The 16,084-nt window shown below is 48.3% G+C and overlaps 1 protein-coding gene across 15 annotated transcripts in view; it reads right to left on the bottom strand.

Annotated features, from left to right (window-relative positions):
* Positions 1-16,084, bottom strand: part of PTPRT (protein tyrosine phosphatase receptor type T) — a 1,070,511-nt gene that overhangs the window by 294,627 nt on the left and 759,800 nt on the right. For all 15 annotated transcript variants that reach the window (XM_045444560.1, XM_045444565.1, XM_045444561.1 and 12 more), the window contains 2 exons: positions 2,332-2,533; positions 901-1,003 (listed from right to left, as the gene is read on the bottom strand). In XM_045444560.1, the coding sequence (XP_045300516.1) occupies positions 901-1,003; positions 2,332-2,533 (305 nt within the window). The remainder of the gene's footprint in view (positions 1-900; positions 1,004-2,331; positions 2,534-16,084) is intronic.

The raw sequence follows: 16,084 nt of genomic DNA, 5'->3' as shown, positions 1-16,084 counted from the left end.
CTGGGAATTTCTTCTCTATAAGCATTAACTGTATTGCAATTATGTTTTCATGTTTCTTGTTTCCCAACTGAAGTTTAACTTTCCTTAGGAAACGACTTATTCACAGCTAGTTTGCTACTATCTCCCAAGCGGTTAAACAGTGCCTGGCCCTGAGCAACTTGCTCAACAGGTGTTTGTTGAAGGAATGGACGAACAAATGAATCATTTGGGTCCCTTGTGCCCCACCATTCCTGGTAGATAAGATACTCAATGCATGCTTGTTTAACTGAACTGAGCCAATTTGAAAGCCACTGCCCTTGTGCAGAGTGCAGTTCCAAGAGATGCCCACCTGCCTGGCAACCGTGAGCCTGGGGACTTGCACTGGCTCAGCTTAGCTACTGAACTACTTGCACTGCCTTGGCCAGAAGTATGCTCCTCAACTCCAATAACCTCTTGTGAAAGTCAGCAGTATGACCTTGCAAGTCCTCCTGAGGGACTCTAGTACCCCAAGGCCCTAACTGGACCAGCCCGGAGGTCTTGTCCCATTTACATGATTAGTTTGTTTGTAGAATTCAGCAAGTGGGTCCATGTGTCTGTTATGGCAATCATACATGGAAAGGATATCCTTCCAGGAGATTCTGTTTCCAGGCCTCCAACCCCACTAAATAAACTGACCATAGGTGTGTTCCAGGAAGTTCTCTCCCAGCCCTCCTCATGTCCCCATCAGCATGTTCCCTCTGAACCCATCCTAATTCCTCACTGCTGCGGGAGAGACTCTTGGCCCAGTGACACCCCCTGAACTGAGTTTGGGGCTGCTGATTCTCATTTTCCAGAAGCCTCACTTCTAGCCAGTCCTGTTCATGGGCACTGCACAGTGCAGAGAAGAAAAAGCACGAAATCCAGGAGAAGAACCCTCCTCACCTGACAGGGGCTCCCCGTGACTGAGCAGGCTTCAGCATCACCGTGATGGTCGTGTCCGTTTCATTCAGCGGGGTGTCTGTGTCATATTCCGGCATCGATGGAGCTGGACAGAGAGAGGAGGGCACTCAGCACAGAACTCCTGCTAACTACCTCCCCTGCTGCCATTCCTAAAGACACCCAGGATGGCCAGAAGGAGGACACTGGGAAAGGGCTGGGCGAGAGTCACATGGCATCCCAGGTTTTCAGCACAGTTCTCCTTCCAACCTGCCTGTGGGTCCCTTCAAGGTGCAGAAGATAGAGGGGAAGGATGGCAGTGATGTGGCCACTAGCCCTCAGCAATCAAAGAGTTCCACACCATAAACAGATGAATGCAGGAAGTGTAAGTACTTAACAAAGATGTAAAAGCAGAGTCGACCTCCTTAAACACATCTGAAATGCAAATTACAGCAGTGATGAACTAGTTCCTCTTATCTTTTCTCTCTCTCTTTTTCATGAGACCCTCCCTTCTCTTATCCCCGACTGATGGGAAGACAACGTAATCTAATCCCTTGGGAAGCTAATCTAGCCATCTGTATGATGAGCTATTAAAACTCATAGCCCTTTTAATTCAGTATTTCAATTTCTGGAATTTAATCCTAAAGTTATAATCCAAACCAAGGAATTAAACTGTATTCTGTAACATGTTTACTGAAGAGTTATTTTCTAAAAACATGCAACCACAGGGGAATGTTTAATTAAATTACGTCCATCCGCTTGACAGAACATTATCATGAAAGCAATGTACCAACATGTTAGATGCTTATGGTATAAAGATAAGTGAAAACATTAAGTTGCAAAAACCACTGTGGGTGTCTATGCAAAATACGTACGCATGCACGCCAGAGGTATTTGCAAAACTTGTAAATTGTAAAATGGGATCTGAGGTAATTCCGTGTTGAATGTGTCTGGCGGTGGAGGGGACCCTACTGGTGACCAGGCGGGTGAAATCTCAGACATCCATGGCATTGTAACATTCATCCATCCATCCATCCATCCATCCATCCATCCATCCATCCATCCAACATTTCATGAGAACCTATGGCTGTGCCCTGTACTGCCAAAAGGAATATTCTTGAAAAGAAATCATATTTTTACAAACGAATTTGTATGGGAAGAAGACGTCCTATTTAATGCAATTGTATGATAAATTATTTGGTGAATCACTTAGTGTTCCCTCTGGTCTAGTCTAATTAGTATGTTTTTTACACTTCAGGAGGTTTGTGGATTTGGTTTCTTCACAAACTACAGTGATACACGCCAGGGGATGCATCCTCTTGCTTGCTCCAATACCATGAGGTGACAGCTGGCTCTGCCCTTTTTCACTCCCAGGAAAATTATGAATGGGGAAAAAACAGACCACCCTTCTTCCTTTCCCCTTTCTAAGACACATACCTGAAATTTTGGTGGCAATCCTAGTGGTGACAGGGGGCCCAAAGCCTTTTGCTGTGCTGGCCTTGATGGTGAAGGAGTAGGTGGTCCCCGGGTACAGACCCACAAAGAGGTGGTGGGTTTCATTCCGGAGCTTGAACACTTTCCCCCGCTGGCTGGAGAGGTCGGCACTCGGGTCCAGCGAGCCAACAGCCTTGTAGTTGATCTGTACAACAAGCCAGCAAACAAACAAATAAATACCTCGCGCGGGAAGCTAGATGGAGCTCATCCAGGGGAATGTCAGGAGAGCAAAGGAGAAGGAGGCATGTAAGTTTGAACAGCAAGTTCTGCTGGGATCGTCCACCTTACAGATAGTCCCAGCCTCACAAGAGCACTGTGGACATGCTCCAGAGTGCTGCTGCCCAACAGAAATAGAATGTGAGCCACACCTACGCTTTTCAATCATCTAGTGGGCACATGAAAAGAAAGTAAAAGAAGAAAGTAAAATTAATTTTCACATTTTGTTGAACCTGATATATGCAGAGTATTAGCATTTCAACCTGTAATCAACATAAACATTTAATGTGATATTTTAGATTCTATTATGCATATTAAGTCTTAGACATCTAGTATGTAGTCTGTTCTTATGGCACATCTCCATTTGGACTAGACAAGTTTCAAAAGCTCTGTAGCCCCGTGTGGCCAGCGGCTGCCACATTGGACAGCACAGCTGTAGAGCAGTGTTTATGTGTGACGTCTGACAAGAATGGCTTGGAAGGCCACTTAAGAATGCAGCCTCCTCGCCCCTTCCTCCCCATCGTGCTCTCTGCTGCTTTCTCACGCGGTATCTTGTTCCTCTTCCCTAAACCTCGGGGCATCAGGATATTTATCTCATTTAAATGTTGGAGAGGGGCGCCTGGGTGGCGCAGTCGGTTAAGCGTCCGACTTCAGCCAGGTCACGATCTCGCGGTCCGTGAGTTCAAGCCCTGCGTCAGGCTCTGGGCTGATGGCTCAGAGCCTGGAGCCTGTTTCCGATTCTGTGTCTCCCTCTCTCTCTGCCCCTCCCCCGTTCATGCTCTGTCTCTCTCTGTCCCAAAAATAAACGTTGAAAAAAAAAAAAAAAAAAAAAAAATAAATGTTGGAGAAATGGAGACTCAACTGAAAGTAACCTGCATTAAGTCAGCACTTTCCAAACTTTCTGTGGTGAAGGCCCAGTTTTGTGTTTCCCAATCCATTGCTGACCCATAATGATCTGCAGACCCCATTGCGTGGGACTCATCGTGTGAGTCTGGTAATAGCCACACCGGCCTGTACTCTGTGTAACCAGACACGCCCACTCCTCCCACACGGGGGGCTGTGGCAATGTCAAGGGACCATGAGAGCTTCTAAGTGCTCACGCTCTATTTCTGCACTTACCCTGCTGTGAGAGTAACAAAAACCGCTGGCATCCCAGCACCAGCCCCCATAGATCACACTTTTGAGTGCCACATTTGCAGGTCACACAGTTGTTAAAGTGACAAACACAGGATTGTATGTTTATTTGTTTCATCTAGTTTGTCCTATTAAAAATGTCTTATTAGGGGTCCCTGAGTGGCTCAGTCAGTTAAGCCTCGGACATCGACTCAGGTCATGATCTCACGGTTTGTGGGTTCGAGCCCCGCATCAGGCTCTGTACTGACAGCTCAGAGCCTGGAGCCTGACTTGGATTCTGTCTCCCTCTCCCTCTGCCCCTCCCCTGCTTGCACACTGTCTCTCAAAAAGAAAAATAAACATTAAAAAAATGTCTTTAATTAGAGTATAACATACATACAGAAACTATACAGTCCAATGAATTTTTATTAACCAGACACATGTATCACCAGCACCCGGCTGAAAGAACATTACCAGAACCAAGATGTAGCCTGCGTGCCCCCTTCCAATCCCTCCCCACCACCCTTCAGCAAGTATAACCTCTATCCTGACTTACACACAGCACAGACTAGTGTTGCCTGCTCTTGTACTATCTGTGGAAGCATACAGGGCGTATTCCATGTCCGGCTTCTTTCGCTCCACATTGTGGTTGTGAGAGGCGTGCGGGCTGTCATGTGCAGCTCTAGGCCATGCATTCTCATGGTTGTTCAGGGTTCTACCCTTGACACACGACCAAACCCAGGTCTGTTGGATCTAAAAGCTGTGCTCCCTACTCTAGAAGTTGCTGCCCGGCCCGGAGACAACATCGCATTAACTAAAGGATGCGTTCACTCACTGATTCACTTGTTCCTTCACAAACGTGTCCTGCATACACCTGCACCCTGGGGCCTGCACTGCACAACTGTTGCATACACAGCCGATGTGAACACAAGCTTGACCCCGTGCCCAGGTGTCTTCCTTTCTGAGCAATGTAGGTCAACGACACACACACCTGCTATCACTTTGTCTTCGGTCAAGAATGTCTTCTATGTGCCAGGAAGGCCAAACCCAGACAGAAACAGGAACACACCAACTTCACATCAAAAATAAGCCGTTTGCGTTTTCTGGCAAGGGCGCCACGCGTTTTAGAGAAAGAGGTAACTTCTCTCTCTGTCAAGCAGTAGCAATTGACGCTACGTGCCGAGGAGGAGACAGACTGGACTCCTCGGAGCAGAGGAAGCCCCAGAGGAAAAACACACTGAGCTGAAGGATTTGGGCACCTTGCAAGCAAAGCCTGGGCAGGAATACCTGTCCTGCAGGTCCTCAGTGAACCTGTCCCCAGCTTTCCCTCTGGTCACCCCCACCTGCTCCGCTTCTCAGAGAGAAACAAGGCAACCATCTGCCTCTCTGTGCTTGAGGGCTGTCCTGGGGCGGGGGGGGGGGGGGGGGGGGGACACTCGCCTGCGCTGGGTAATTGGCGCCCCCAGCGGCTAGAATGATGGTAGTTGATGCACACGGTCCCTGGGCTCCTCCCATGTGACACTCCTGCAGCATCCCAGGGGACTTCCTGGAGAGATTCCACTCCGACTGCCTCCAACATAGCTGGCTGGGAAACACATCCATCACTGGCTACTGTCCCTTCCTTTCCCTTCCCCACTCCCACCTCTTGGTGTCTCAGGGTCACCAAACTAAGACAGTGTGCTCAGGGAGGTATCTCAGGGGAGAAGTGAGCTGATGGCAGAGGATAACACAGAGTCAGAGCAGCAGTGAAACCTTCTAGGGTCTCGGCAGACGGAACCACCGGGGCAAAGGCCCGGGGTAGGAACAGTCTTGGGAGAACTGAGGAAAGCCCAGTGTGACCGGCAGTGGTGAGCCAAGCAAATGGGGGAGCTGAGTCTCCAGTGTACAGCTGGATTCAGGTTTCCTGGTGATGCAAGAACAGAGACACCCAGAGAGCTCTGACGGGTGGCAGCCAAGCCCAGGTTACCAGTGCTCACGCATCCTTTTGAAATTCTGTCCCCGTCCCCCTGCCTGGGCTGGTGGCAACCACACTGATATACAGACACTGGGAGGTAAAACTCATGCCTTATTTACTAGCCAATTCCTTTTCTGCACTCCAAATTCAATCCAAAAGCGACTCAATTTCCACCGAGCTGTCAATATAATATACCGCGCTCCCCTGCTCTCCTAACCTTTCCTGGTATTACAGGATCCTCACTTACTTGTAATGAAACACTATGAATAAATCAATGTATGTTAATATAGCGTGCCTTCAATTTTTTATGAAGGGCTTCACCAAATCTAATTCCCACTGCTTTGTCAGAAACAGTCTCTGAAAAATTTAACTTGCAAGTTTTACGAAGTTAGTGGGGGGATGGACTGGGTAAGGAAAGCCAGAAGGTGAGAAAAATGGAATGGGATGGAGCTTGTGGCCGTAAAATGTATAACGTAACGTGAATCTTTGGAAGTGGAGGAGACGCAAGGTTTGTTAGAACGGCAAACATAAAATTAGAAGTTTGTGGGAGAAAGGGTGCTGAGCTGCCTGTCAACCTGAGTCTCTTTTGATTGCTGTCAGTGAGATTCCTGGCCAGAAGGCAGAATGAGCACTTTGTAAGGAGAACCAGTCACATTACCCCTTAGTATCAGAAAAGCAGTGGTCCCCCATTGCTCTTGGGATTAAGAGCAAGTTCTTATGCTGTGGTTTTCATCAGCTCTCTGCATGAGCTGGCTTCCCCTCCCCTCCCTCCTGCATTCCAAGACTCTATTTCAATATCTGAAAAGAGCTGCAGTCTCTTTGGCCACAGGGCCCTTGCACCAACTATTCTGTCAGCTCAGAACACTTTTTCCCTTCCCATGCCTCCCTTTCACCCAATTAATGACTCCTTATCCTTACATCACACTTAAAATGATGTTTTAACAAACATGGTTACCAGAAGGGTGAGGGTGGGGGAATGGGTGAAACAGGTGAAGGGGATTATGAGTATATGTATCATGATAAGCACTGAGTAATGTACAGAACTGCTGAATAACTGGGGCATCTGGGTGGCTCAGTTGGTTAAGTATATAACTTCGGCTCAGGTCATGATCTCATGGTCCATGAGTTCGAGCCCCACATTGCGCTCTATGCTGACAGCTCAGAGCCTAGAGCCTGCTTTGGATTCTGTCTCCCTCTCTCTCTGCCCCACTCCTGCTTGTACTCTGTCTCACTCCCTCTCTCTCTAAAATAAATAAACATTAAAAAAAAAAAAAGAATTGCTGAATAACTACATTGTACAGCTAAACCTATAATACCATAACATATAATACTGCATGTTAACTCTACTGAAATTAGAAAATAAATAAATTAAAGGCACTCTCCCCCCACAAATGTCACTTTTCATGAGTGCCTCCTCTGACTCTCCAGTCCACCTACTTTATGTTCCCCCAAATAACATCTCTCTCCTTTGAACAACTAATTTTACACTTAACCATGCAATTGTTTCACTCAATGTTTCACTAGCCCAAGAGTTGAAAAAGTAAAGCCAGGAAGCCAAATGGGTCTCATCATCTGTTTCGGTAAGTAAAAGTGGATCGGAGCACAGCCACACCACTCGTTTATGTATCACCTCCAGCTACTTATCCACTACCAGGGTGGGACTTGAGTCGTTGTGGCAGAGGGCCTACGGCTCACACTCTCTAAAATACTCACTCTCCGGTGCTTTATAGAAAGAGTCTGCTGAACCTTGTAGTAGATTCTAAGCTCCAAAATGGCAAGGATCTGAGGCAGATTTTGTTCCACACTTCCTCCCCTTGCACGCATGAATGAATGATCAAACTAGCTGGGTGGCTTGAGCAATTTGCTTAACTTCCCTGAGGTTAGGGGTTCTTCAAGGGTTAAATCATAATCTTAACTTCAGTTTCCGTTTTATATTGCAGAGCGACCCCTGCTTCTTTACTCCTGGAAAGCAGCCCCTCTGCTCAGAAGTAAGGCTCCAGGGGGTCCACAAATGACTTCTCTTGCCTTTGCATCAAGGCTCTGGCTGCAGCACACCAGAGAAGCAAGCAGCCCTTCTACCCTGGGCTACAGAGGATGGGGCAAGAGAGGCAGGAGGAACAGAAGCAATGATTTTCCTCGAAGAGCCCCATCAGGAAGGGCCTGTTTCTTACTCACACTGAGACGGGGTCATGCCACGCTCCGGGCACTGGCTGAGCACGGGGTGAGTTCAGATGGCAGAGCTGACAAGATTCTTGTCCTGAGAATGAGATGCTACATGAGGGTTGAGGGAAGATAGGAGATAAAGTAGGGATGAAGGAAGTGGCCAGAATACAGAAGCAGGGGAGGGGGGGGGAGGGTCAGAAGATGCAATCGGGACAAAAACAAAACTTGGGGGCACTCACTCTGTGCCAGGCACTGTGAGGGGGCCTCACACAAACACCGTCTCATTTAATCCTCAAAAAGAAGATGTGGGCTCTTTATGGTCATTCCCATTTCTTACCTGTGGAAACCGAGGCCAAGAGAGGTGTCAAGTCAAAGCTGACGTGAGGGAAGTGATGTGTGCTATCAGGTGGTATGCTAGAAGAACAGATGGGAACCATGAAGCATTCTCTGCTGCCTCTACTTCACCTTGGTCTCATCTCTCAGCTCGCGTGTGAATGTGGGTGCCATGATGCGGCAAGAACTTGGATAAGTCTACTAGACTACCTCGAGATGCACTGGGAGGACCAGAGGGCTGTTCAAAGAGCTCACTCAACAACAGATGACCCCAAGTGGAGGCAACCCCTAACAGCATCAGCTGGCAGTGGGGTAGTATAAATTGCATCAAGACCAGCCCTCCTACAGCTTGATGCTCCAGAAGCATCCCCTATAGCTTAGCACCTTCGTGCTATGCCCATGCTGTCTTCGTCTTAAGCCCTGTGGGGGAGGGGGATGTCAGCACCCTGAAGTTATGCATCCCATCTACTCCCAACTTTCCCCCAATGGCTTCCAGCCCATATCCTGGAGGTCTCAACCTAGTCGAGTCTTAACAAGGCTACCAACACGGTCAGTTCATTTTAAAAACAGTTAAATTAACTTTATTTTTCTTTAAACTAAAAAAAAAAACAATGGTTAAAATATTTTGTCCTTTTTTGGACCCACTATAAAAGTGTTACAGGCATGGTCTTAGCCATCTTGGTGACCTCCATCTTGGTGATCTCCAAAAAGAGATCTATTCAAGGTAATCCCTTCTTGTTAGAAGTGTTAATGTTGTCTCTTGGTTTCCTGAAAATTAAAAAATAAAATGCAAACATGTTCCTTCTGCAACAGCGTGAATGCACAGATGGCTGAAATGCACATGCCAGTGACTTCTTGGCCATGGGGCCCTTGTTTTTCCTTGAGAGCGGAGGACTGTAACAACAGCAGAGAAATGATAGTGAATGACACAAATACTGCTGCTCCCGGTGTTTCTAACACTGTTGAGCCAGCAAAAGAACGCATGGGTTTGCCACTTTGTGCACAGACAGCTACTGCTTTTGCCTCTGTTGAAGCGGGGTCATTTTCTCAATCAACAAATGCTCACCGAGAACCTACTCTGTGCTAGACTCTGCTCCGGGCTCTGGAAAAAACATCGGTGAAGAAGACCCAGTTCCTGACTTTGGGGACAAGTGGAGGCATTAATGGATATTGCAGGAAACCAAGTCCTGGAGGAGCACAGATCTGGGAGTGACCAGTTCTGCCATAGAGAGTGAGGACAGGCATCCAGAGAAGCTGCCACAGTGTTGGGTTGGGCCCATGTTCCTCAGCCCAGACTCCAAAGCACAGAATGCCCTGGAGACCTTTTAAACAGTGTATCAATGCCTGCACCCTACCCTGAACTAAGCGAATCAAACTCTCTGGGTACAAAGGCCTTGACATTGGTACCGTTTTCAATTTCTCCAGGAGATTTGATTGGGCAGCCAGGGATGACAGTGGTAGAAATGGACCCTTCACCATGAAGGGGATTAAGCAGAAGAATTACACAATGTGGCCTGTGCCAAGGAAACGTGCCCTCACATGGCATGCTTGAAGGAAGGAAGCTGACCACGGGAGCACTACAGTGGTAACGGCTGCAGGCAGGGTTGTGAGTGAATGCTGGAGCTGGTGGACCACGCTGAGGAGGAATAAAATGTTTGCACAGCTTCATCTCCCCCAGAGTTACTAGCTGCTGTTGTGGCTTCAGCAGCAGAAAAAATTCTTTGGCATCCCTCCCCCCTAGGAAGGGGAGCCTAATTCCTCTCTGGTTGAGGATGGACCTAGTGACTCACTTTATTTATTTTTAAATATTTATTTATTTTTGAGAGTGGAGAGGGACAGAGAGGGAGGGAGAGAACCCCAAGCAGCCTCCTCACTGTTACTGCAGAGCCCAATGTGGGGCTGGAAACCATGAACTGTGAGATCATAACCTGAGTTGAAGAGTCAGATGCTTAACTGACGCAGCCACCCAGGTGCCCTCCCCCTAGCGACTCACTTTAAATAGACCTAGGATAAAAGGGGAAAAAGACTAGCTTAAAGAGGAGAGACCCAGCAGACACCACCTTAACCAAGTGATCAAGGTCAACAATACCAATGAAAAGTCATTTTGAGCTCAAGAGCCCCCTTGTATGATGTGATGAGAAGGGTGCACACCCACTGTGGGCTTTTGCCCCAGAATCTCAGCCCATCAATAAAAACAACAACAACAACCACAACAATAACAACAAAAAAGACCAGACACACCCAGAGTCAACACTGGTCAGGATTCTTAAAAACTGTCAAGGTCATCAAGACAAGAAAAGACTGAGATGCTATCACAGAGTGGAGGAGGAGGAGGAGGAGGACACGTGACATCTAAATGCTATATGGGAACCTAGAAGGGGAAAAAAGGACACCTGTGGAAAAACTCGGGAAATCTGAGAAAAAAGTCTGCACGCTAGTCAGCAGTAAAGCACTGATGTGAATTCTCAGAGCGGATAACTGTACCATGACTACGTAAACATGAACATTCAGGGAAGTTGTGCACTATTTTTTTTCTGCACTATTTTTGCAACTTCTCTGTAAATTTAGAATTACTTCAAAATAAAATGTTTAAGGAACAACAACAAAAAGTGGCAGGCTGGGTTTTGGCACCAGTGAGGTCTTCGTGGCTGCAGAATAGAGTCTACAACAGATATTCACTGAGCTCTTGCCTGGGGCCCATGCTGAGCCATGGGGAGCCTTCGGAAGCTTATAGTCCCGTCAGGGAGACAGGCACACCCACAGGAAGGAGTGGCAAAGACACAGGAGGATTACTGCTCTGAAGGAAGGGACGGTGCTTCTCGTGACAGAGAAGGTTTCCGGGGCCACAAAGTCTTCCCCACAGAGTGTGAAGGTGTTAACCAGGTAAAGGAGTGAGAGAAGCTGGGAGACAGGACAGTGGAGGAAGTGGAAGCTGCAGAGATGCTCTTGGGAGGATGGCTGCCGGCCTATGCAGCGCTTCTGTGCAAACTAGGAAAAGGCACCTCTCCAGGCAGATGGAGGCCCTCTCCATCCCAGCCTCCCCTCCACCCCCCCTCCCCCCCATACATCAGTGAGCTGAGGGTGCCTCAGTGACAAGAAAAAGATATACCTTTCTTAATGCCTAATCATAGTCCTACGGGCAAATATAGCCCAGTGCTTTGCGGTGCTTAGTGGATTTCACCCTCTTGGTGGTGTGTCTTTGTGCAGTACACGAACTATGCAACAGAATGTGACAGTCCTGCTTTGAGGTTGGTCGTGGAAGGCTTTTTGGGAATACTCAAGTGCTTCAATTTTACCTTGAGGGTAATAGAGAGCCATTAAAGGAGATGGTAGGCTATTAAGAGAGATACAGGGTCATACCCTAACGTAAGAACAGTGCTACTGAAATTGTGGTCCATAGGCAAGATAGATCAGCATCACCTAGGAGCTTGTTAGAGATGCAGATTCATGGGCCTATCCCAGATACACTGATCAGAATGTCTGGCTGGTGAAGATCCCCACAAATGTGCGAGTAAGGAGGAGCCAACACTGGCACCAGGGCTGAAGGTGATGAGACTTCTAAGGCTGAACACCAATGGGAAGATCTGTGAATGTCCCCTGGCCTGGTCCTTCTGAGGCTGCCGACATTCAGGAACGGGAAGAGTGGGGGAGGGAAGACCACTGGATTTCTGTCTCGCAGAACCTATGCTGAAACCCCAGACCACCACTTACTGAGAGTTGAGTGCCTCAACTCTCTTTTGTAACCTCACCTGCCAAAGCACTCTGCTAACACTTGCCAGGGCTTGCCAGCCTTCTGTGGTTCCCAGGGTCAGAGGCCCAGGCTGTGGGTTTGGTCTGCTGTGCCAGCACCTGTCTGGGCTGCGCTCCTTCCCTGGAGCTGCCAGCACAAGGCACGGTGCCTACAATGGCCGGGTCGGTCGGTCCTGCAGCTGCCCTGCAGGGAGCTCGTTCCAGACGTGTGTGCATACCCTCGGTTGCCAAGGATCAGAGAGCTGTTGTAGAAGGAAGCTGGCTTGTTTGCCCAACATGGCTTTTGCTGATTTCCAATCAATATCCCGTTCACTGACTTTGGCTGGTTTCCTGGTGGCTCTGGGATCAAACACTAGGGGAAAGCAAGCTCAGAATCCAGTTGTCCCAGGGTCATTAATATTCACCACCCAGCAACCCAACCTGCAAAGTTTGGTCAGCAGGTGGTAATAACAGGAACTAACATTAATTGAGTGCTTACCTTGGGCACCTCACTCCCTTCCCTAAATCAACACCTTGCCCTTCAGCTCCTGGACAGACTGCAGGTGAGTGTGTTCCTGTCAGTACACGCCCCCCACCCCACAGCCCCTCTAATCCTTATCCCTGGGCTACTCTCAGTGTCTGCCTCTCCCCTCCTCAGGGTCCTCACAAGGGAGGGATATTCTGATCATTTCACTCTGTCAAACTGCTCTGAATTTCAAAGGCACAGTCAGATTCCCATAACAGAGCCACCAGAAACTCTGATGGCTCTAAAATCTTTCTTCCTAAACTGTCATAATGCAGCTTAATAATAGGAAGCTTGAACTTGCTTTCAGCTTTTAATCTCATGCTGGGGTGCCCTGGGTGCTATGATTTTGTCATTTTCACAGAAACCTTCTTGCTTAATGAGTCTGTCTAGTGATATTCCCAGTTGCTTCTAGTCTGCATTGCAATACTTCTTGGGTTTCTAAATGTAAGCCGCTCGCCTTCCAACTTCACACTCAGCTGATTTCCGTTCTGCTGAGTTTAACCTGGTTAAGTTGCTAAATTGCGTGACCAATTCCTCTCCAGTTGGCTTTGGGCGCAGAGATGTGAGAGAAGTTGAATAATCCCTTGACCCTGCTCCCTGGAAGCTTACAGTGCCACCCACAGGCCTTGCTGGCAGAGACAGCCTGGGGGGGCGGGGGGAATCCTTCACGGAGGACAAGGTCTGGTTTCTATTCGTTTACTGCTGTGATGGCCAGCACCCAGCTTGGCGCAGGACAGGAGTCAATGAGGTTTACTGAATAAATGAGGATTAAGGATGGAAATGTAACAAACACAGAATGTGGTACAGTTGAGTTTGAACTGAAGTCATTGTGATGCCAAAGTCCAGCATTTTTCACTCTGCCCTGCACCTTGAGTCTTGGGCCCTCTGTGCACGTCCATGTGTGACCAGTTGCCAGAGGGGGGAATGCCTGTGCAACGGTGAGACCACAAGGCTTTGTGGTGGGTCTGTGTGGGCCTGCCACCCCATGGAGGGGCTTGGTGAACATCCCTGGCAGCCGGGTCCATACCTGTCTGGTACATAGTTGGCCCTCGATTAAATTACATGTTTGGTAATTAAGAGGCCCAAGTTGGTGAAGCTCTTGCCCTCTTGGGGCTGAGTTGCCAAACCTGTATAAGTAGAAAGATCCTTCAGTGCTTTCCCATGTTTTGGTGGATTTTTAAAAATGGCCAGCATGCTTTGACACTCATCCTCTCAAGACATGGGGCTTATGTCCCACTTCTTGAGTCTGGGACCACTTGTGAATGATTTCACAAATAGGATGTAGGGGAAAGGATGCTGTGTGACTCCAGAGGCTGGGTCATAAGGGCAATGAATGCAGCTTCTGACCTGTCCGTAGGAGGACACTTAGGTCTATAGCATCTAAGCTGTCGTATCAGAGGTGGCCAAGCAGTGAGGACGTGTGGGGCACAGAAAGGGGCCGTGTGTAGATGCTGAATCCAGGCTATCTCGGCACCAGACTGGTAAGTGAGCAAGCCTTCAGTGGATTCCACTTCTCTGTCTGGTCACCCCTTGTCATTTGAGTCTTGGTCGAGTCCCTAGACATCATGGGGCTGAGACAAGCCATCTCTGTCATGCCCTTTTGAATTCCTGACCCCCAGAATCTGTGAGCAGAATAAAGTTGTTGCTCTCCGCCACTAAATTCTGGCATGGTTTGTTATAGCCAATAGTAGCTAGGACACCATGTGTCCATCAGACTTGAGAGTTTCTTGGGAGCATGGGTAACATTTTATTCACTTTTATATCCCGAAAAAGGAAACACAATAAATGCATGCTACTTTCCCAACCACGTGATCAAAGTTAGCAACTCCAGTAATGAGAAATATGGACGTTGGATGCCTCCTGATAAGACGGCATAGACAAAGGCATACCCCTTGTGTGGTATTTTCGCCCAAAATGTGCACAACACATTGATTGGCTAATCTGGAATTGTGGGAACCACAGGTCAGAAGGCTCAACCCTCTGCCTCCCAGAGGGTTGTAGAAATTTGTAGAAATTTCTTGTAGAAATTCATTACAATAATAATAATGATAGGAGTTAATATTTATTGTCACTCAACATCTGCCAGGAGCCATGCCAACCACTTTCCACACATTACTCACTTAAATCATCACAAGTTTAGGAGGGCCAGTGCCATTATGAGCCCCATTTTACAGATGAGGAAATTGAGGCTTAAGGAGAAGAAGTTGCTTTCCAGGGTTCTCAAAGCCAGTGAGAGGCAGAGCAGGCTTGGAACCCAGGCAGTGTGGGTCTAGACTCCAGCTGCTTCGCCTCAGGGCTCTGCTGTCCTCATGAAGACGGGCCCGTCTTGTTTCCAGACGCTGGGACACCAGAAACTCTACTGTGGGAACCTGTTTGCTGAAGGTTTAGCTGAAGTGAGAGGGCATGGCTGGAATGTGGAGGTATGGGGAGAGCTCAGGTTAGAGAGCTGGGAATTATGGAAACCAAAGTCCAGGAGGACTGGGGTGGAATGAATTTGGAGAACGGGGGAGGAGGGGGGGAAGGGGCGGGGGGGGTGCAGGGTGATAGGGGACCTGCCGCCAGACTGCAATTCCAGAGCGCCCCAGAGGGTCTCTCCTTCCCATCTGGAGCTTCCTGCCTCCCCCTTAGAAGGCTGAGGCAGGGGTAGATTCCAGAGGGCTTTCTGAGGACAGCTTCACTGATCACATAATAACACATTCTGGGGCAGCAGGGGGCTGAAGGCTCAAGTTTCACACTACTGCATTTTCCTCTCATTCAGCATCTTCCTCATGAAACTAAAATAGAATTGATTTTATTCCCCCCTCCCCCTCAAGTTAGGCATTAGGAAAGGAATACAAGGGTGGGCATATTGGAGACCTGAACATCAATCCACTCCAAGAGAGCACATATGTAAAATGTTTTATGAGTCCCTATTGGCAGGGGAAGGTTTTGTGAAAGCCTTTTTGGTTCTGTCTCCTCCTGCTCACAAGAAATGGAAGCTTTTGTTTTTTGGTTCTCCCTTCTTGGGTAAAATGGTCATTTGTTCTAAGCCTTTCTTTGCTGGTCTTGGGTTGGAAGCTTTCCCTTCTTCTAATCTTGCCCATGTGGTTATTTCCCAGAAACAGACGCACAGCAGGAAGCTCTGCTATTTAGGGAGGTGTGATTTCTGGTGAAACAGGTCATCGGGGAGCCCACACCCTCCTACCTGTGGTGACCCCAGGCCCTCAGCTGGGTCCACAGTGGAACCTCACAGCTGGAAGGAACTTTTTCATTTTCAAAGCACCCGGGAGAAACCAAGGCTCAGACAGGCTAAGGGGAATGCCTAAAGTCACACAGTAGGCGGATCTTCTCTGAGGAGCCAGCTGTGGGATAACAAGACAGCCCAGGAGGGAGTCAGAAAACTCAAGTACAAATCCTGGCAGAAAGTTGTCTGCAGCAGCACTAGAAACAGGATGTGAGGGGCGTCTGGGTGGCTGAGTCGGTTGAGCGACCGACTTCGGCTCAGGTCATGGTCCCACGGTTCGTTGAGTTCGAGCCCCGAGTCGGGCTCTGTGCTGACAGCTCGGAGCCCGGAGCCTGCCTCGCATTCTGTGTCTCCCCGTCTCTCGGCCCCTCCCCTGCTCATGCTCTGTCTCAGTCTCAGAAATAAATATAAAAAAATTTAAAAAATTAAAAAAAAATTA

The sequence above is a fragment of the Leopardus geoffroyi genome, chromosome A3 (genome assembly GCF_018350155.1).
Source record: "Leopardus geoffroyi isolate Oge1 chromosome A3, O.geoffroyi_Oge1_pat1.0, whole genome shotgun sequence".
In the NCBI taxonomy this organism is placed as follows: domain Eukaryota; kingdom Metazoa; phylum Chordata; class Mammalia; order Carnivora; family Felidae; genus Leopardus; species Leopardus geoffroyi.
This window is presented reverse-complemented; position numbering and strand designations above follow the sequence as displayed.